This window comes from Ranitomeya variabilis, chromosome 2 (assembly GCF_051348905.1).
Source record: "Ranitomeya variabilis isolate aRanVar5 chromosome 2, aRanVar5.hap1, whole genome shotgun sequence".
Lineage (NCBI taxonomy): Eukaryota > Metazoa > Chordata > Amphibia > Anura > Dendrobatidae > Ranitomeya > Ranitomeya variabilis.
In genome coordinates, this window is record NC_135233.1 from 145,622,435 (window position 1) to 145,643,983 (window position 21,549).

At 43.6% G+C, this 21,549-nt stretch overlaps 1 protein-coding gene across 1 annotated transcript in view; it reads right to left on the bottom strand.

The window, feature by feature from the left end:
* IYD (iodotyrosine deiodinase) overlaps positions 1-6,994 on the bottom strand; it is a 64,861-nt gene extending 57,867 nt beyond the window's left edge. The window contains exon 1 of the mRNA XM_077283056.1: positions 6,760-6,994. Within this exon, the coding sequence (XP_077139171.1) occupies positions 6,760-6,949 (190 nt within the window). The 5' untranslated portion in view covers positions 6,950-6,994. The remainder of the gene's footprint in view (positions 1-6,759) is intronic.
* Between the last annotated feature and the right edge of the window lie 14,555 nt (positions 6,995-21,549).

A 21,549-nucleotide genomic window follows, 5' to 3' on the forward strand; every position in this document is an offset into this window, starting at 1 on the left:
ATTTTTTATTTTTACGGCTCTGCATTATAAACTTCTGTGAAGCACTTGGTGGGTCAAAGTGCTCACCACACATCTAGATAAGTTCCTTAGGGGGTCTACTTTCCAAAATGGTGTCACTTGTAGGGAGTTTCAATGTTTAGGCACATCAGGGGCTCTCCAAACGCAACATGGCGTCCCATCTCAATTCCAGTCAATTTTGCATTGAAAAGTCAAATGGCGCTCCTTCCCTTCCAAGCTCTGCCATGCGCCCAAACAATGGTTTACACCCACATATGGGGTATCAGCGTACTCAGGACAAATTGCACAACATTTTTTGGGGTCCAATTTCTTCTCTTACCCTTGGGAAAATAAAAAATTGGGGGCGAAAAGATCATTTTTGTGAAAAAATATGATTTTTTATTTTTACGGCTCTGCATTATAAACTTCTGTGAAGCACTTGGTGGGTCAAAGTGCTCACCACACATCTAGATAAGTTCCTTAGGGGGTCTACTTTCCAAAATGGTGTCACTTGTAGGGAGTTTCAATGTTTAGGCACATCAGGGGCTCTCCAAACGCAACATGGCGTCCCATCTCAATTCCAGTCAATTTTGCATTGAAAAGTCAAATGGCTCTCCTTCCCTTCCAAGCTCTGCCATGCGCCCAAACAATGGTTTACACCCACATATGGGGTATCAGCGTACTCAGGACAAATTGCACAACATTTTTGGGGGTCCAATTCCTTCTCTTACCGTTGGGAAAATAAAAAATTGGGGGCGAAAAGATCATTTTTGTGAAAAAATATGATTTTTTATTTTTACGGCTCTGCATTATAAACTTTTGTGAAGCACTTGGTGGGTCAAAGTGCTCACCACACATCAAGATAAGTTCCTTAGGGGGTCTACTTTCCAAAATGGTGTCACTTGTAGGGGGTTTCAGTGTTTAGGCACATCAGGGGCTCTCCAAACGCAACATGGCGTCCCATCTCAATTCCAGTCAATTTTGCATTGAAAAGTCAAATGGCGCTCCTTTCCTTCCGAGCTCTGCCATGCGCCCAAACAGTGGTTTACCCCCACATATGGGGTATCAGCGTACTCAGGACAAATTTTACAACAACTTTTGGGGTCCATTTTCTCCTGTTACCCTTGGTAAAATAAAACAAATTGGAGCTGAAATAAATTTTGTGTGAAAAAAAGTTAAATGTTCATTTTTATTTAAACATTCCAAAAATTCCTGTGAAACACCTGAAGGGTTAATAAACTTCTTGAATGTGGTTTTGAGCACCTTGAGGGGTGCAGTTTTTAGAATGGTGTCACACTTGGGTATTTTCTATCATATAGGCCCCTCAAAATGACTTCAAATGAGATGTGGTCCCTAAAAAAAAATGGTGTTGTAAAAATGAGAAATTGCTGGTCAACTTTTAACCCTTATAACTCCGTCACAAAAAAAAATTTTGGTTCCAAAATTGTACTGATGTAAAGTAGACATGTAAGAAATGTTACTTATTAAGTATTTTGCGTGACATATGTCTGTGATTTAAGGGCATAAAAATTCAAAGTTGGAAAATTGCAAAATTTTCAAAATTTTCGCCAAATTTCCATTTTTTTCACAAATAAACGCAAGTTATATCGAATAAATTTTACCACTAACATGAAGTACAGTATGTCACGAGAAAACAATGTCAGAATCGCCAAGATCCGTCAAAGCGTTCCAGAGTTATAGCCTCATAAAGTGACAGTGGTCAGAATTGTAAAAATTGGCCCGGTCATTAACGTGCAAACCACCCTCGGGGCTTAAGGGGTTAATACTTTGTGGGGAGACTCATACAGTGTTGGGGCATCATACTGTGTGGTGGTGACTGTGGAAGGCATCATACTGTGTGGGGGTGACTGTGAAATACATCATACTGTGTGGCGGTGACTGTGGAATACATCATACTGTGTGGTGGTGACTGTGGAAATCATAATGCTGTCTGGGGGAACTGACAGCATCAATATATGTGAGGGTTATCATATTGTGTGAAAGTCACTGTGGGTACGTCATGTTGTCTAGAGGGATTGTGTATTTTACTGTGTGTAAAGGGACAGTGGAAGCGCTTTGCTGTATTGAGGGTGTTGTGGGGGCGTCTTACTGAGTTGAGGGGCTATGGCAGCATCAAACTGTGTGATGGGCTGTGGGAAAACATTACTATGTGGGCAGAGGGTGGGTACACCATACTGTGTTGAGGGAAACGCACTTCAGGGCTATCACAGTGTGTGTGTGGGAGGGCTGTGGGGGAATGATTGTTTGGTGGTCTACTTTGGGTGTTATATTTTTGCAGTACAATTTCTTTTTTAACAATTCAATTTAATTTACTATAATTGGTAAACCAAAATAAATTCTTTGAGTATTATTTAAAAAAAACAGCAATTCTGCCATGTTTTTTGGGTTACATTTTTACAGCATTCACTGAGCACTAAATATGTTATCTTAAAGGGGTTTTCCACTTCAAAAAAAGTGAACCTCAACACTTTTGTATGTGTAACAAACACAGCAGTTAGCTACAAAGAAGTATAAATCCGCACAGCGGGGAAGCTGTTGGATGTTCCAACATGACAGTGATCCAAAGCACAAGGTCAAGTCGACCTGTCATTGGCTACAGCAGAAGAAAGTGAAAGTTCTGGAGTGGCCATCTCAGTCTCCTGACCTAAATACAGTGGGGGAAAAAAGTATTTAGTTAGCCACAAATTGTGCAAGTTCTCCCACTTAAAAAGATGAGAGAGGCCTGTAAGTGACATCATAGGTAGACCACAACAATGAGAGTCAAAATGAGAAAACAAATCCAGAAAATTACCTTGTCTGATTTGGCATGATTTATTTTGCAAATTATTGTGGAAAATAAGTATTTGGTCATTAACAAAAGTTCATCTCAATATTTTGTTATATATCCTGTGTTAGCAATGACATTGGTCAAACGTTTTCTATAAGTCTTCACAAGGTTGGCACACACTGTTGGTGGTATGTTGACCCATTCCTCCATGTCGATCTCCTCTAGAGCAGTGATGTTTTGAGCCTGTCGCTGGGCAACACAGACTTTCAACTCCCTCCAACGGATTTCCATGGGGTTGAGATCTGGAGACTGGCTAGGCCACTCCAGGACCTTCATATGCTTCTTACAAAGCCACTCCTTCATTGCCCTGGTGGTGTGCTTGGGATTATTAATTTATTATTATTATTTATTTAATATTATGCTGAAAGACCCATCCACGTTTCATCTTCAATGCCCTTGCTGATGGAAGGAGGTTTGCACTCAAAATCTCTCGATACATGGCCCCATTCATTCTTTCATGTACACGGATCAGTCGTCCTGGTCCTTTTGCAGAGAAACAGCCCCAAAGCATGATGATGCCACCCCCATGCTTCACAGTAGGTACGGTGTTCTTTGGATGCAACTCAGCATTCTGTCTTCTCCAAACATGACGAGTTTTGCTTCTACCAAACAGTTCTACTTTGGTTTTACCAGACCATATGATGACATTCTCCCAATACTCTTCTGGATAATCCAAATTCTCTCTAGCAAACTTCAGACAGGCCCAGACATGTACTGGCTTAGGCAAGGGGACACGACTGGAACTGCAGGATCTGAGCCCCTGGCGGCATAGTGTGTTACTGATGGTAGCCTTTGTTATGGTAGTCTCAGCTCTATGTACAGTAGGTCATTCACTTGGTCCCCTTGTGGTTCTGGGATTTTTGTTCACTGTTCTTGTGAACATTTTGACCCCACGGGGTGAGATCTTGCGTGGAGCCCCAGATCAAGGGAGATTATCAGTGGTCTTGTATGTCTTCCATTTTCTTATTATTGCTCCCACAGTTGATTTCATCACACCAAACTGCTTGCCTATTGCAGATTCAGTCTTCCCAGCCTGGTGCAGGGCTACAATTTTGTTTCTGTGTCCTTCGAGAGCTTTTTAGTCTTCAACATAGTGGAGCTTGGAGTGTGACTGTTTGAGGTTGTGGACAGGTGTCTTTTATACTGATAAAAAGTTCAAACAGGTGCCATTACGACAGGTAATGAGTGGAGGACAGAGGAGCCTCTTAGAGAAGAAGTTACAGGTCCGTGAGAGCCAGAAATCATGCATGTTTTTAGGTGACCAAATACTTATTTTCCACCATAATTTGCAAATTAAATCTTGCCAAATCAGACAAGGTGATTTTTTGGATTTGTTTTCTCATTTTGACTCTCATAGTTGTGGTCTACCTATGATGTCAATTACAGGCTTCTCTCATCTTTTTAAGTGGGAGAACTTGCATAATTGGTGGCTGACTAAATACTTATCCCCCCCCTGCTGTATCATTGAGCCACTCTGGGGAGATCTCAAGTGCGCAGTTCATGCTAGACAGCCCAGAAATTTACAGAATTTACAGGAACTGGAGGCTTTTTGTCAAGAAGAGTGGGCAGCTTTACCATCTGAGTAAATAAAGACCCTCATCCACAAAGACCACAAAAGACTTCAAGCTGGCATTCATGTTAGAGGGGGCAATACTTACACGGTATTAAGAAGTGGGGTATGTGAACTTTTGATCAGGGTCATTTGGATGTTTTGGGTTGTCATTATGAGTTAAAAAGAGAAAACACAATAAGTTTGACAATAAATGGCTTCACCCAACCATTAACCATGAGTGGAGAAAAAGTTTTGGTGTTATTATTCATATTTTCTGAAGAAAGGCCAAAAAAGCACAACTGTATATGAAAGTGTTTGGGGGTCCACTGTTCTTAAAGTGGAAGATGTTTCATTCTATGGATCTGTATGATTAAGACCATTATAAATTTACATTTACAAAGAATAGATTTGTGTCACATTAGTCTGAGACTTTTAACATTTTTAATTCATCCATTGACAGAGTTGTACTGTATATGCACTTGTTTGTCGAGGATCAAGCTGTTGTTTTTGTGTAAAATTTGCCTATTGTGGGAAATGTGCTGTAAAACCATGGTTCACATCCAACATAGCAGAAGATAATTTGGAGACCTGTATGATGAAACTGTGTGCTCATGTGTATGGGGAGTCAGAAGAGACAACTCGAAAACTTGTTAATTGTTCATTTTATGGGGGGCACGGGTTGGAAGAGACAAATGTCAGCATAAATGTGCTTTTTACTTGGTCACAACAGAACAATGTAAATTATTCACATCTCATAATGCTGCAGATTTACACATTAGCAATTTGCTATTAAAGGGAATGTGCATTAAAAAAAAATCAACAATTGAAAAATGTAAGTATTCGTGTTTTAATTTTCTTTTTTTTAATGGTATGAAATATCAAAAGTTGTTTAAACAGGTTTTTTTCAGCTTTTAAACACTAGGGGAGCAGTTGCTGAAATTTGCCATGAACACTTAGTGCATTGCTAATTCGCATTACAACTGCTGCAAATGTGGGCGGGATCTGCTGACGTGTGTGATGTCACTCCTGCCCTCCTCTTCCTCACAGTGCAATATAAACACTCACTGTATAAATTCAATTCCTCCTTTCTTTCAACTAAAGGGGCTGTCCGGTCTTTTGCTATAAGCCTGCAGTCACTATATGTGGCCACAGACTTCTGAATCCTCACAGCGTGCACACTGAGCTCTGTCAGGATTCTCCAGTGTCTGTGATGAGACTGGACAATCAGGTGATTGAAAGTATGCCATTTGATATACGGTCTATGTCCACCTCTTCGAATCCCTGCCTGGTGCTCAAGCATCAGGTGGAATGTTATAAGATATGCCATTAGTGGTAGTGAACCCCTCTAAGGCTATGTTCATACATTGTGCTTTTTGCTACATTTTTTTGCTACATTTTTTTGCTGTGTTTTTTGCAAATTAAAAGCTGCTTTTTACAGTACCAGCAAAAGTTATGAGATTTCAGAAATCTCAGGCACACTTGTATTTCTTTTCTGACTGAATTGGAAAACTGCTCCTTTTTAAAATTTGCAGCACTTCAATTCTTTCAGCATTTTTGCAGCATTTTTTCACTATAGAAAGCAATGGGAAAGTGAGAAAACGCTGCAGAAAATGTAGCAATGTGTTTTTGCTGCATTTTTAGTGAATAAAACTAACTTTATTAAACATGTACTGCAGGAAAATAACAAATATATTCTGCACCAAAAAAACAGCAAAAATGCAATAAAAACACATCAAAACCTGATTTTTATAAGCAGTTACTTTACTGCCAAGGGAGCAGGTTTTTCCCACAGAAAAAAAATGTAGCAAAAACGCAACATGTGAACATAGCCTATGGCCTCATTCAGACATCCATGTTTCAAGTACATGTTCTATATGTGATTTTCTATATGTGATTTTGACGGATACAACACGTACCCCTTGTCATCTTTGGGGTCGTTCCGATGTCTGTGTTTTTTTGCAGACCAAGAGTCTATGCAAAATCATAAGGACATCTCTGCCTTTTATCAGTGATGAATAGTAGCAGAACAAGTGTATGGGTCTATGAAAATCACTGCAGTGAATAGAAGTTTTGTAGTTTATTTATTTATCCTTACGTGAAAATCACTGATGAAACGCTGACGGTGAAAACAGACGCTGACCAAACACTGATTAAACTCAGATCCAAAAAACTGATGATACTCGTACAATTTTTGTGCATATGTGAAACATCTCTGAAGTCTGAATAAGGCCTAAGGCATAATGTTTCATTCTTGATGTAAACATTTATATCTAGTTTGTCTTAGCTTCGCTGGGTCACTTCACTGAAAACCTACAAAGCCACACTGACTACATAACAACTTGTCCACATTGCCGTCCCTTACCATCTTCCTCTGCTGAGAGCGCTGTGCCATCTTCCAGATCCTCATCTACCCATGGACGAGATTCTGCTATAGTCATCTTTTCTGCTTTTTCTTTTTGCCCATCTGGTTTCTTCATACTTTGTAAAATGATAATTATTAACACCCATATAACAGCAAGAAAAAACGGACTAAAAAATGAGAAAAAAGCCATGGTTTCCTCCCTGACATTCACGCAGAACTAGATCTCTTTACCATTTGCTTTGCTTTATAAGCAAAGATAACAGGAAGGGGAGGAATGTTGCTCAGATTTCACAATTTGCTCAGCTTGCTTGAGAGTGTAACATTGAACCCTTCACTTTCTACAGCTCAGTGAAGAGAGATGAGTGGGTTTTGTTTATTTTATGTAATTGACTTTTCTGAAGTTGGTTGAGATCCTAATATTATATTGGTGGTTACATACAGTAAATAGAGGAAACATCTGTCATCGAAGAAGGTGTGCAAATGTGTCACAGGGTATCTGGGTCTGATAAAGGGTGTGTTTGTGTGTGCATGTGTGTGTGTGTATATACGCAAGTGCTACTCACAAAATTAGAATATCATCAAAAAGTTAATTTATTTCAGTTCTTCAACACAAAAAGTGAAACTCATATTATATAGAGTCATTACAAACAGTGATCTATTTCAAGTGTTTCATTGTAAATACACACCTGTACTTTGTATCTCCCCCACCTCATTGTAGATTGAAGTTCTCACGAGCAGGGTCGTCTTATTTTGCTTTAATTACTGTATTGTTAACGTTGTTACTTATGACTGTTGTGTTTGAAACTGTTAAACTGTAAAGCGCTGCAGAATATGTTGGCGCAATATAAATAAAGATTATTATTATTAAGTGTTTATTTCTGTTAATGTTGATGATTATGGCTTACAGCCAATGAAAACTTAAAAGTCATTATCTCAGTAAATTAGAATAATGAACAAAAAACACCTGCAAAGGCTTCCTAAGTGGGTAAAAAGGTCCCTTAGTCTGTTTCAGTGGGCTCCACAATCATGGGGAAGACTGCTGACTTGACAGATGTCCAGAAGTCAGTCATTGACACACTCCACAAGGAGGGTAAGCAACAAAAGGTCATTTGCTAAAGAAGCTGGCTGTTCAGAGTGCTGTTCCAAGCATATTAATGGAAAGTTGAGTGGAAGGAAAAAGTATGGTAGAAAAAAGGTGAACAAGCAAGCGGGATAGCCGCAGCCTTTAAAGGATTGCTAAGAAAAAGCCATTCAAAAATTTGGGGGGAGATTCACAAGGAGTGGACTGCTGCTGGAGCCATTGCTTCAAGAGCTATCACACAGACATTTCCAGGACATGGGCTACAAGTGTCGCATTCCTTGTGTCAAGCCACTCATGACCAATAGACAATACTAGAAGTGTCTTACCTGGGCCAAGGAGAAAAAGAACTGGACTGCTGCTCAGAGGTCCAAGGTGTTGTTTTCAGATGAAAGTAAATTTACCATTTCATTTGGAAATCAAGGTCCCAGAGTCTGGAGGAAGAGTGGAGGAGACACACAATCCAAGCTGCTTGAGGTCTAGTGTGAAGTTTCCACACTCAGTGAAGGTTTGGGGAGCCATGTCATCTCCTGGTGTAGGTCCACTGTGTTTTTTCAAGACCAAAGTCAGCGCAGCGTCTACCAGGAAATTTTAGAGCACTTCGTGTTTGCCTCTGCTGAAAAGCTTTTGGGAGATGGAAATTTCATTCTCCAGCAGGACTAGGCACCTGTCCACACTGCCAAAAGTACTAACACCTGGCTTAAATCAACAGTATCACTGTGCTTGATTGGACAGCAAACCCGCCTGAACTTAACCCCATCGAGAATCTATGGGGTATTGTTAAGAGCTAAGATGAGACACCAGACCCAACAATGCAGATGAGCTGAAGGCTGCCATCAAAGCTACCTGGGCTTCCATAATACCTCAGCAGTGCCACAGGCTGATCACCTCCATACAATGCCGCATTTATGTAGCAATTGATGCAAAAGGAGCCCCAACCAAGTATTGAGTGCATTTACTGAAGCATATATATATATAACATACTGTATATGTGTGTGCATATATATATATGTATATATATATATATATATATATATATATATATATATATATATATATCCCTAGAACACATACCCATAGAAATCTACACATTCACGCACCTGGGGCCTTTTAGGCCTGTTTACAATTATCATTGAATAACTCAAATAAAAATACTTTTCAAAGTTTATTGCAAAGTAAGGATGCATTCCCACTAGCGCAGGGGTCCGCCAGGATGGGATTCCGTAATGGATCTGACCTCCTGGTGACCCCAGCTAAGGCTGGCGGACACATACCTGGGGCCTCGCAGGCCTGCCAGGTTACTTGTTTTCTATTTTCTGTAAAATTACTTTAGTTAGATTTTTGAAACTCTAGGTATTCCTCAGGTATATAGTTGTTAGTAATTTCCAGTTGTTCATATATTTTTATGTTATAGGCATTTCGGTATAACAACCTTTTTTGGGGACTACCCCATATTCACGCACCTGGGGCCTTTTAGGCCTGTGTGCAAATAACATGGAATAACTCACATAAAAATACTTTTCAAAATGTATTTTACAATTGCAAGGTAAGGATGCATTCCAACTAGCGCTGGGGTCCGCCAGGAGGGGATCCGTAATGGATCTGACCTCCTGGTGACCCCAGCTAAGGCTGGCAGAATCCCGCCATTCCGGCAGCCTTAGCTGGAGTTACCAGGAGGTCAGATCCATTATGGATCCCCTTCTGGCGAACCCCAGTGCTACTGAGAACACAGCCTAAGATGTGTATATTTCAAAACATAATTATGTGCATAAAACAACAAAAAAGTAAGTAAACGGGCACGCCAAATATAGGCATTCTATATGCAATTTTTTTATGAAAACATTTTTTGGTTGTAGCAAACTTGGTGCAGGAATATTTATTTGTAACTTTACATATTCCCCCGACAATTCTCCCATATTATTTTTTCGGCTGAATGTTCCTTGCATACATTTTGTCCGCAAGTAGAACAGAAACGCTCCGATTTTCTTTCCTTCGTTGCTGGACAAATATAGCAGCGCTTTCTTTTTTTTCTCTTTGCTCTGGATGTTCCATAAAGCGTATTCCACATCGGATCATTGCCTCCGTAATTTGCCTTGATAAGCATATCATGCTGCTTCTCTCCATCATAGTAGGCATCAAAAGTTCATAACAAAGTTCTGTCAAAAATAGACGTCTCTTGTCTTTCCTGTTGGCATGGAATTATGGATTAGTTTGACAATAAAAAATGTAGCTATTGAGGGCTGACACATCAAGGATATTGGAAAAAAGGGCAAAAGGCCAACGTTTAGTCTGCCTTTTGCACGAATACTCTCCAATCATTTTGTCCATCTTGTCGACACCTCCTTTTGTCTTATTATAATGCAGTATGATTTCAGATCACATGACCATGTTGTCATGCAGAATCCACACTCTTCCCAGCAATAGCAGAGTCATAAAAGTTCTTCCCCAGCAACAATACAGACAAAAAGACTGAGTATCACATGTAAACCTAGTACAGGCCTAAAAGGCCCCAGGTGCGTGAATATGGGGTAGTCCCCAAAAAAGGTTGTTATACCGAAATGTCTGTAACATAAAAATATATGAATAACTGGAAATTACTAACAACTATATACCTGAGGATTACCTAGATTTTCAAAATTCTAACTAAAGTACTTTTACAGAAAATAGAAAACAAGTAACCTGGCAGGCCTGCGAGGCCCCAGGTATGCGTTCTAGGGATATATATATATATATACTGTATATATATATATATATATATATTTATATATATATATATATATATATATATATATAATGTATATGGTGAATCAGATGGAGCCCCCCTGATTATTATGTGGTCCATCTGGGTTCTGTTCTGCTGTGTATTCATTTTAGTATGTAAAACAATGGTGCTCCACTGCTTCCATTAGCATCAGTTTTAGCAACATATCCATGTTGTCCTTTAATTTTATTTCTCTGTCTCTAGAACAGAACAGACAGGCAGAAATCCTCAATGGACCAATGAACACAGCCCAACCAATGTGTTACATGTGTCTGAAATGCAAATACTTTGTGTCTGATCTTTGAGTGGTTAGAAGTATATGTGTCTGAAATGTGAGTGTTTTCTACTGCATTGGTTTAATATGGAACCTCTGTTTTTGTGCTGAGTTTGTCCTATATGTAAGTGCTGGGTGTATGCTGTATCTGTGTAATATGTCTAATATGTATCTAAATTGTAAAAATGCACAGTTGAAATATATGAGTGCTACATCAGTATAGATGAACTAAACCAAAAAGGGGAAGAGAAAAAGCAATACTATGTAGATGTTTATTTTTTATGTATATCGGCCTTTAGCTCGATCCTGAGCTATAGCGACATGACCGTAAACAATCTGTAGGAAGATCAATCTTGAGCAAGTCTAGATAGGTCCACTGGGTTCTTCTAGGCCGTTATTTTATTATATCAAGCCATCAAGTTGCTCGTCTTCCTATTCACCTCGCTTCTTCTGTTTTTCTGTCCATGATGTCCTTCTTTAGTGATTGCTCTTTAGAATAATGTGTCCAAAGTAGACAAGTCATAGCTTAGTGATCCTTGGTTCAAGTGACATGTTTGGCTTGATTTGTTCCAAACTTAATTTGCTTGTTCTTCTCGCTATTGATGACGTTATTCTCCAGAACCACATTTCCAGGGCGTTGATTATTCTTCTGTCTTATTTATCACCCAAGTTTTGCATCTTTGTGTTACCTCAGAAAAAGCCAAACTATGTACGAGTCGTTTCTTCATCGTTACTGAAATGTTCATCGATTTGAAGACCTTGTCCAGTGACTTCATTGTTGATTTGCCATTATCTTTTCTCCTATTGACGCTTGATGTCATTGCTTCATCTTGATCATCGATCTGAGTAGGTTGAGGTCCTTTACAACTTCCAGGTCATCGTCGATCATCTCAAATGTGTCCTGGCTGTACCTGGCAGTAGTCAATATCTTTGTCTTCTTTGTGTTGAGTAGTAGTCCTCTCCTAGCTTCCCAGTTTGATACTCCGCAATAAGTAATTCATTCTATCTACACTTGTTGAGGTCAATGTTGCATCATCTGCTTATTTAAAACTGTTGATGATTCTTCCAGCAGTTTGGATTCCTTCTTCTTTTTCGGCAAGTCCAGACTTCCTCAAATATCTTCTGCATACGTATAAATTGAAGTGAAATGGTGACAGGATACAGCCTTGCCTGAGGCCTTGCTCTACTCTCACCATGTCCCGTTCAGACTGTTGCTTCTTGGTTGATGAAAAGGTTCTTAATGAGGCTGATCAGATGGTGCAGCACACCCAGCACACTCAGCATTGGGAGCCTATTCTACCATCCTGCAAAGAAATTCAAGCAAAAGCTATTCAAAAACTCAGTAGTTCAATGAATGTAAGAATTGTGAAGGTGAAGGGGTCCTATGTTAACATGTAACTTGGCCTGTTAAGATTTTTTTTTAATTAAAAAAGCTTTAGATTTTAGTAAATGTGACTTCTTAATGTTGCAAATTCAATAAATGACCAGTCCTTTACGACCTATAAATGTTTGGAAACTCTGTTGTCCATAATATATAAAGTGTGATTTATACAGTTGATGATTTGATCATTATACAGAATAATTTGCATCAACCATTGTATCCACTATTGTGGATATTGTGGTTTTAATTGTTTTTAATCATGGAGTGTAAATATTTGCAAACAAGTTTCGAAAAAATTATATACAGAAACAAAAACACAGCTTTTTCTATTAAATGCTTTATTATTCTAAAATATAAAAGCAGTAAGTACAGTACACATAAGGACTTAATATATAAAATAATACTTTTATTAAAGTACAGTGGATGCCATTAACACATGCCAGAAATTCATTTTATGTAGTGTACATTTGGCAGTGAGTGGCTGTCTCCCTTCTGTCCAATGTTCACATTATCAGTATGTCTTGTCCGTTGAACTTATGACGCCTGCATTTCTTTCACAGTTCTTGATCTTGAATATGCAGATAAATTGCATAAAGTTCATGATACAAAAGAACATCAGTCGGATTTTATTTAAAATTTTCCAAGTTGTTGATAAAAGCACTAATGCTATAGCCCTGTGAATTTAACCACTAAAGGGATTTAAGTAATAAATATGCTGGAAAGATTAATAGGCCTCATACTGAAGTACTGGACATTCCATTACTCAGGAGCAGACACCAAAGTGTTTTTTTCTTTTATGGTCAGAACAATTATTGTAATTTCCCTTGCGAGTGAGACCAATGCAGCCAAATGCTGTGCAGACATTTGATAAATGTTTTTTTGCTTCCAAGTGTACTTCGTCCTTTGCAAGGTACTTTCTAATTACCAGTGGCAGGTGGACTTTGCATCTTTGCACACATTCTATGCCAATTTCTTAGTACATTGCATGTACTGCAGTATCATTGCAGAGACACATAAAAAGATCAAACCTGCATGGAAATGACAATGAAAAGTAAAACTTAAAGGGGTTTAACGGTCCAAATCAATATATCTGCAGTCACACTGTATAACTGTAGACTTATTAATCCCCCCAGCACACGTCTGTTATTGAGTCAGGACTGGATGCTATGGTAAGCAGTAGGGAAATTAGTATAATCCACTCAAATTCAGAAAAAGCTGTTGATTTTGTAAGTTTGCCCACTGACAAAGACATGAACAGTCTACAATTTTAAGGGTAGGTTAATTTTAACATTGAGAGGTAGAATATCATAAATAAAATCCAGAAAATCACATTGTATAAATTATATAAATTTATTTGCATTTTGCAGTGAGAAATAAGTATTTGATTCCCTACCAACCATTAAGAATTATGGCTCCTACAGACCAGTTAGACGCTCCTAGTCAACTCGTTACCTGCATTACAGACAGCTGTCTTACATAGTCACCTTTATAAAAGACTCCTGTCCACAGACTCATTTAATCAGTCAGACTCTAACCTCTACAACATGGGCAAGACCAAAGAGCTTTATAAGGATGTCGGGGACAAGATCATAGACCTGCACAAAGCTGGAGTGGGCTACAAAACCATAAGTAAGACCCTGGGTGAGAAGGAGACAACTGTTGGCGCAATAGTAAGAGAATGGAAGAAATATAAAATGACTGTTAATGGACATCAATCTGGGACACCATGCAAAATCTCACCTCATGGGGTATCCCTTGATCATGAGGAAGGTGATAGATCAGCCTAAAACTACACGGGGAGAACTTGTTAATGATCTCAAGGCAGCTGCGACCACAGTCACAAAGAAAACCATTGGTAACACATTACACAGTAAAGGTTTAAAATCCTGCAGAGCCCACAAGGTCCCCTTGCTCAAGAAGGCACATGTGCAGGCCCGTCTGGTTTGCCAATGAACACCTGGATGATTCTGTGAGTGATTGTTAGAAGGTGCTGTGGCCAGATGAGACAAAAATTGAGCTCTTTGGCATTAACTCAATTCGCCATGTTTGGAGGAAGAGAAGTGCGGCCTATGACTCAAAGAACACCATCCCCACTGTCAAGCATGGAGGTGGAAACATTATGTTTTGGGGGTGTTTCTCTTCTAAGGGCACAGGACTACTTCACCTCATCAATGGGAGAATGGATGGAGCAATGTACCGTAAAATCCTGAGTGAAAACCTCCTTCCCTCAACCAGGACATTAAAAATGGGTCGTGGCTGGGCCTCCAGCAAGACAATGACCCAAAACATACAGCCAAGGCAACAAAGGAGTGGCTGAAAAAGAAGCACATTAAGGTCATGGAGTGGCCTAGCCAGTCTCCAGACCTTAATCCCATAGAATCTTATGGAGGGAGTTGAAGCTCCGAGTTGCCAAGCGACAGCCTCAAAATCTTAATGATTTAGAGATGATCTGCAAAGAGGAGTGAACCAAAATTCCTCCTGACATGTGCGCAAATGTCATCATCAACTACAAAAAAGTCTTGACTGCTGTGCTTGCCAACAAGGGTTTTGCCACCAAATATTAAGTCTTTTTTGCCAGAGCAAGCAAGCATGGACATTTATCAATGAAGTGTGTCACTGATCAACGCTCGGCAGCTGCAAGGAGACACAAAAGAGAAAAAGCTGCCAAAAAAGAAGCGATCAAGAACTGATCCGTACTCAATGGCAAGGGGGAGGGTGAGAGGGGGATTGGGGTGGATTAGGGAAAGATAAGGCAAGGACCAGGGAGGGATCAGGGACTATTCTTCTTTCTTCTCCAGCAGAAGAAGGAACACAGGCAAGTAGCAGCAGCAATTCACAGGCTTCTGTGGCACCACAAGGCCCAGCAAGGCACACAGATGGACAGAGTGATTGCCCTGTACAAATCCAAGGCTAAAATGAAGAAGTACAAGGGGATAACCTGCAGGTCACTGCGTGCCTGTGTACTCTGATTGGTTCGATCGATGTCATCGTCAATTGCACCAATCAGAGCTGGCCCTGGTGACGTAATGTTTGCCAGGCACCAGCCTATGATCACTACTTTTACAGCTCTGATCCTAGGCTGGACAACAGTGTTTCAGGCAATCTGCTTGAAACACTGAGAAACGCTGCGATTGGCAGATCAGGAATGAACAGCCAATCACAGCGATCGTAGTTGCAGGTGTACCTCGCTACCCCCCGGGACAAAGGCACCATGTTCCCTGGGGTGAAAAATGATTAGTCGCGGTGGTCGCATGTGCAGCGCCCCAGAGTCCTGGTCGTGCAGTAACGTCGCTCTGCCACTAAGGGGAGTGATGTTACGTCTGATTGCACTAAAGTAGTTCACCTGACCAGGTAACACACACCTACACTTCACACTTCGGCCACCAGGGGGAGTGGTTCTATCTAGTAGGCCACTCCTCACACTCTGGTAAAACTGGAGGTTGGACAGGAAGAGAGAGAGACGTAACTGGGAAGAGCTAGAGAGAGGACCTGTCAGGGATGGGATCCTGACAGATTCCTAAGAAAGGACAAAAAGCGAGGAAACGGGAATACAGCAAAGAGGCGATAGGACCAGAGGGAGTCGTGCTGTAAGATCGAGGCAACATCCTTCTGAGGCGCAAACAGTCGGTGGCCGGAACGCCGAGCAAGTAAGAGACTCTAAGCATTACTGCAAACCACGGCAGGATAGCCAAATTATAGGTTGGCTGTCTCACCCAAATCACCTAATCAGACAATGGAGGCAGCTGTGGGAGAGGGGCGACTCTAGGGTCCCGGAAGAACTCCAGGCCTACCCCGTCTTACGGGTGCGTCCTAACCATATCATCTGGGGACGGAGAGAACGAACATCAGAGACAGACAGAATCAGTTGTGAGGACTATCCCGTGGTGCTCAGCAGGGAAGGACTACAACACACAGGTGCTAGAAGGTAGATGCTGATTCCCACCTGTTAAGGGGACTCCTGATGTGCCTTCGGACTGGCCGGTCTCAGACAGCCCTGTTAACAGTGCTCTGGATTGAGTACCTCGAGACCTTCAGTAAAGAGGTAAAGAGACTGCAACTCTGTGTCCTCGTTATTCATCGCACCCCACACCCCAACATCATCACGTTCTACCTTCGCTGGACGCCCCTCAGTAGGGTCACAGACCGGGTCTAGCCACCGTGACCACCCCAGAACTGAGACAGAGAGGCCCGGTACTGGGTACCCCTTGGCCCTGCGGCAGTGGGGGCGCTCCAACTTGGCGTCACGAACAGGATCTACTTAAGCCTGAAGAATCAGGTCATGTGTGCCTTGGAATTGTGATTTGTTGTGCTTGGACTGTGACTTATTGCAAAGACTGTGCATTGCTAATTGCCACCAAGAGTTCCCGCCACAATTCGCCATTGCCGCGCACGGAGGGAGGAGCCTTAGCTTCGTGGGCGGATCCGGTCAAGAGAAGCGCGGAACGAGGAAGCGCGGTAAAGTGCCAACTCCGGAAGAGGAACTCCGACCTCCAGCAGGTTAGTGGGAGGAAGGGACAGGCATGTCCGAGTCGGGAGGAGCGGAGGCGGCGGTCGCAGCCGTGGACAAAGGGGCAGCTCCGGTCCCCGCAGCAGACGTAGCCGCGGCCCTAATACCACCACCGGTTGCCGCGGAACCCGCTGCCCCCATCAGCCAGTCGGACACTGCCGCTACCACAAAGGCCATAATGCCCTTCTCTATGCCGTACCTGCCCGGAGCGGCCTGGCTCCCATGATACTCCGGGGAGTCGCATACGTTCACTGACTTTAAAGAAGGGATCTGCAGCCTGCTTGAGTTCTATCCTCTGACAGAGCCTCAGAAGGTTCATATGATAATCAGCCAACTCTTTGGGGCGGCTCTGAGAGAAGTGAAGTCCTGGCCCGCCGCGGATAAGGGAACGGCACAGCAGGTTTTTGCAAAGCTTAAAGCCACCTTCGATACCCGTACTGCTACAGAAATTAAACTGACTTTCTATGGATGCAAATAGAGATTGCAGGATAACTTACGGGACTATGCCCTTAATCTCCAGGAGGCGCTGCGGGCCATTAAGCAGAGTGACCCCGGCAGCATGCAAGATGAGGATAAACTCCTGAAAGAGCGGTTCATTGAGGGGCTCCTGTGCAGTCACGAAAGGGGCCAATTACACTTCTTGGCCATGCAGAATCCAGACTTGACTTTTGCGCAATTCAAGGATAAAGCTATCCAGGCGCTGCAGGTGCAACAGCCCAGCCGTGCAATACCACCCAGGCGTCCCGCTCTCACATACCACCAGGAGGTGGCGCCGGATGCCCCAGTCGCCGCCGAGGCCGATGCCCAGAGCCTAGAGGATGACTCCCATGCAGGACTCCGCCTCCAGATGCAGGAGCTGACCAGGAGCGTTGCTGCTCTAGCCCGGATGGTGCAGTCTCTACAGGAGGCCCCCAAGGAGAAGATCCAGCTGGCCTCCAGACCAGAAGATGTCCCCTGGATGCGACAGAGGAGGACTCCGCCGACCAGAGGCCGGGACGACGATCGCTTCCATCGGGATGGACGACCCATCTGCTGCCGCTGTCACCAGGTGGGCCACCTGGCAAGGTACTGTCCTTTAAACGAGCAACCCCTGGGGCAAAGGGCCAACCCCCAGGAGTAGGACGATCAGGCCCGCAGCATTGGAGCGCCAAATACGTTGGAGGGCGGCCAGTTCTTCCTGTTGTGATCGACGGTATCCCCATGAACGCTCTGCTGGACACCGGTTCTCAGGTGACGACTATGCCTTACGTGCTTTATAAACGGTATTGGGAGGACACCGATATTACTCGTGGCCCCGATGACGATTTCACCATCATAGCCAGTAATGGTCAGCCGTTGCCACAAGTGGGGTATAAAGAGGTCACCATCAAGGTGGGGCGGGTGGAATTGAAGGCCCAAGGGATTGTAATCGTTGATATTGACTGCCGTGAATGTAATTCCATGATGACTATTGGTACCAATGTTATAGAAAATTGTCTTGCAGAAGTTATTGTCTTGTTACAACAGGTAGCAGAAACCGCTGGCTACAGTGAACAACGCGCCCTGCAAAAAGAAATCAGAGCTCTGATGCAGAGACAGCAGGTAGAGCTGACTGGTGGTGAAATTGGTCGTGTCACTGTGAGTGATTCAAACCCTATCGCGATACCCCCCAGGAGTGAGATGTTAATATGGTGTCGGGCAGCCATAGGCCTCAGGGGTAAGGACTACCAGGCCCTGGTAGAACCCGTGTATTCAGACAATAGGCCTACTCTCCTGACAGCCAGGGGGGTGGTCGACGTCTGACAGGGGAGGGTGCCCGTACGTGTCCTTAATTGTGGAGAGGAAGAGGTCCACCTCACCAAGTATGCCACGCTTGCCAAACTGTTCGCTGTCAATAATAGTGTGATACAGACACCTGGACCCTTGGCCCCATCTAACCTGGCGGAGGACAACGGTTCTGCAGGGCACTCGAAAGATTGGTGTCGGGAATTGCATGTGGGCACTGACTCCACCCCATCCCACCAGAAACAGGGGGCCTACAGGGTGGTTCACGAGTACGAGCGGGTATTTAGCAAACACCCCTTAGATTTTGGACAGGTGACAGGGATCCAACATCATATCCCCACGGGAGATCACCGGCCCATAAAGGAGAGATACCGCCCTGTACCCCCAGCTCATTACCAGTGTGCCAAGGACATGTTGCGAGAAATGAAGGAGGCTGGGGTGGTGAGAGACAGTTGTAGCCCCTGGGCAGCTCCCTTAGTCCTTGTTAAAAAGAAAGATGGCACAATGAGGATGTGCGTTGATTACAGGCAGTTGAATCGCATTACACATAAGGATGCATACCCACTGCCCAGGATAGAAGAGTCTCTGGCTGCCTTAAAATCTGCTAACTACTTCTCCACCTTAGATCTCACCAGTGGGTACTGGCAGGTTCCCGTGGCAGAGGCGGACAAAGAGAAGACGGCCTTCATGACACCGATGGGTCTCTGCGAATTCAACTACATGCTCTTCGGATTGTGCAATGCCCCGGGGACTTTCCAGAGGATGATGGAGTGCTGTCTGGGGCACAAGAACTTTGAAACTGTACTGCTGTATTTGGATGATGTCATTGTCTTCTCTAAAAGCCAACTGTTTATCCATGATGGCAAGCTGTGCCGGAGGAGTATCGACCCGCGTACTCATGAATTGGTATGGCAGATAGTGGTGCCGAGGCGAGATGCGCCCATGGTTCTGGGAGCCTACCACGATGGAGCCGGACACTTCGGATGGAAGAAGCTAGAGAGGCTACTCCGAGGGAGGTTCTATTGGATTGGCATGAAGAGAGCCATTGAGAAGTGGTGTCGGGAGTGCGGTCCATGTAGCCTACGCAGGAAGGATCGTGACAGCCAACGGGCTCCCTTGCAGCCCATCATCACCAAACGGCCGCTCGAACTGGTCGCGCTGGATCATGTGAAGGTGACACCTAGCCGGTCAGGCTATATCTACGCTCTTACCATCGTAGATCACTACTCCAGATTTTTGGTGGTTGTACCTGTCAAGGATCTAACGGCCAGGACGGCTGCCAAGGCCTTCCAGCAGTACTTTTGTAGGCCCCATGGGTACCCGGAGAAGGTACTGACTGATCAGGGACCAGCATTCGAAGCAGAGATGTTCCATGAGTTCTGCCATCTGTAAGGGTGTAAGAAGATCAGAACCACACCGTACCATCCCCAAACCAACGGGATGTGTGAAAAGATGAACCAAGTGGTGATCGACTTACTGAAGACCTTACCCGCAGAGGAGCGGAACCTGTGGCCAACAAAGTTGCCTGACTTGGTGGACATATACAATCATATCCCAGTAAATTCCACCAACTGCACTCCAGCGTACATGATGCGAGGAAGATCTAGCAAGTTACCCGTTGACCTGGACATGGGGGTCCTAGTCCCCGAAGATACCTCGCCGGATGCAGATTGGGATGCAGAAAGGCAGAGAAAGTACCGCAAAGTACAGGAATGCGTGGAAAGAAGTCTCGCCCAGGCAAGACAAAAACATGAAAGAGACTACAACCAGCATGCTCCTGCGATTCCCTTGTCACCCGGTGAGCACGTACTCAAACGAAAGAAGAGGCTACACAAACTCGACGACCAATGGGAAGCGGAACCGTATACCGTCCTGCCATCCGATTTCGACAACACGAAGGTTTGTCTCATCAGCAAGGATAGAGGGGAGACCTCGACGGCGATATCCAGGGACCACCTTAAAGTCCGCCCTGATAAGTTGAGAGAGAGGGAAACGGATCCAGGAACCTCCCCACCTGTAGAAGAGAAGATGATACACACTGTTCTTGGCAATTTTCCCCAGTCCTGGACTCAGATAAATCAGGCCATCGTGGTACCTGTCCTAACGTTCCATCAACCAAATCCACTAGAACTAACGGTGGTGCCGGATCGTCCAGGCCCGCAACCTCAGCAGATCCCGCCCGAAGATGCCATGCCAATCGTTGAATCGGCAAGTCCTCCCTCTGTTATTGGCGAACCTGCCATACCTACTGTTGGTAACAGCAGCTCTGAGAGCTCCAGCCTGCCAGTGCTACCCAGACTCACTAGAAGCGTAGCTAGAAGACAGTGCACTACACCAGCGGTAGCAAGAATAGCGGGCCCTGTTAGGCCAATAGCAACCCCTGCGCTGCGAAGGTCCACACGCAGCACCCAGAATCAAACTCCCCTCCGCTACAAAACTTGGAGGTATTAATGAGGGCTGCTATTTAGTTGAAAATGTTTGTGTGCATATCTTTTGTTACAGGTTTTAAAATGGACAAACTGAGTAATGGACAGTGAATTGCTCCAAAAAACTTCTAAAGGGGACCCCTTTGTTTACCTGGGGTTCCCGCTGTTTCAACCACTGAACTGAGAGTCATAAACTGTGCATGACCTAACTATCGCAACGTTCAAGAGTCCTCACCTCCCATAAAGGGAAGCACTGTTATGTTTAATTGTTTATGATATTTCAAAATTTTGTGTGTTTTCTGTTAACACGTATTGTTGTTCTTGTTTTCCCAGTCCGGGAGTACTGGATTTAACCGGGGGGGAGTGCAGCGCCCCAGAGTCCTGGTCATTGCAGTAACGTCGCTGTGCCACTAAGGGGAGTGATGTTACGTCTGATTGCACTAAAGGAGTTCACCTGACCAGGTAACACACACCTACACTTCACACTCCGGCCACCAGGGGGAGTGGTTCTATCTAGTAGGCCACTCCTCACACTCTGGTAAAACTGGGGGTTGGACAGGAAGAGAGAGAGAAGTAACTGGGAAGAGCTAGAGAGAGGA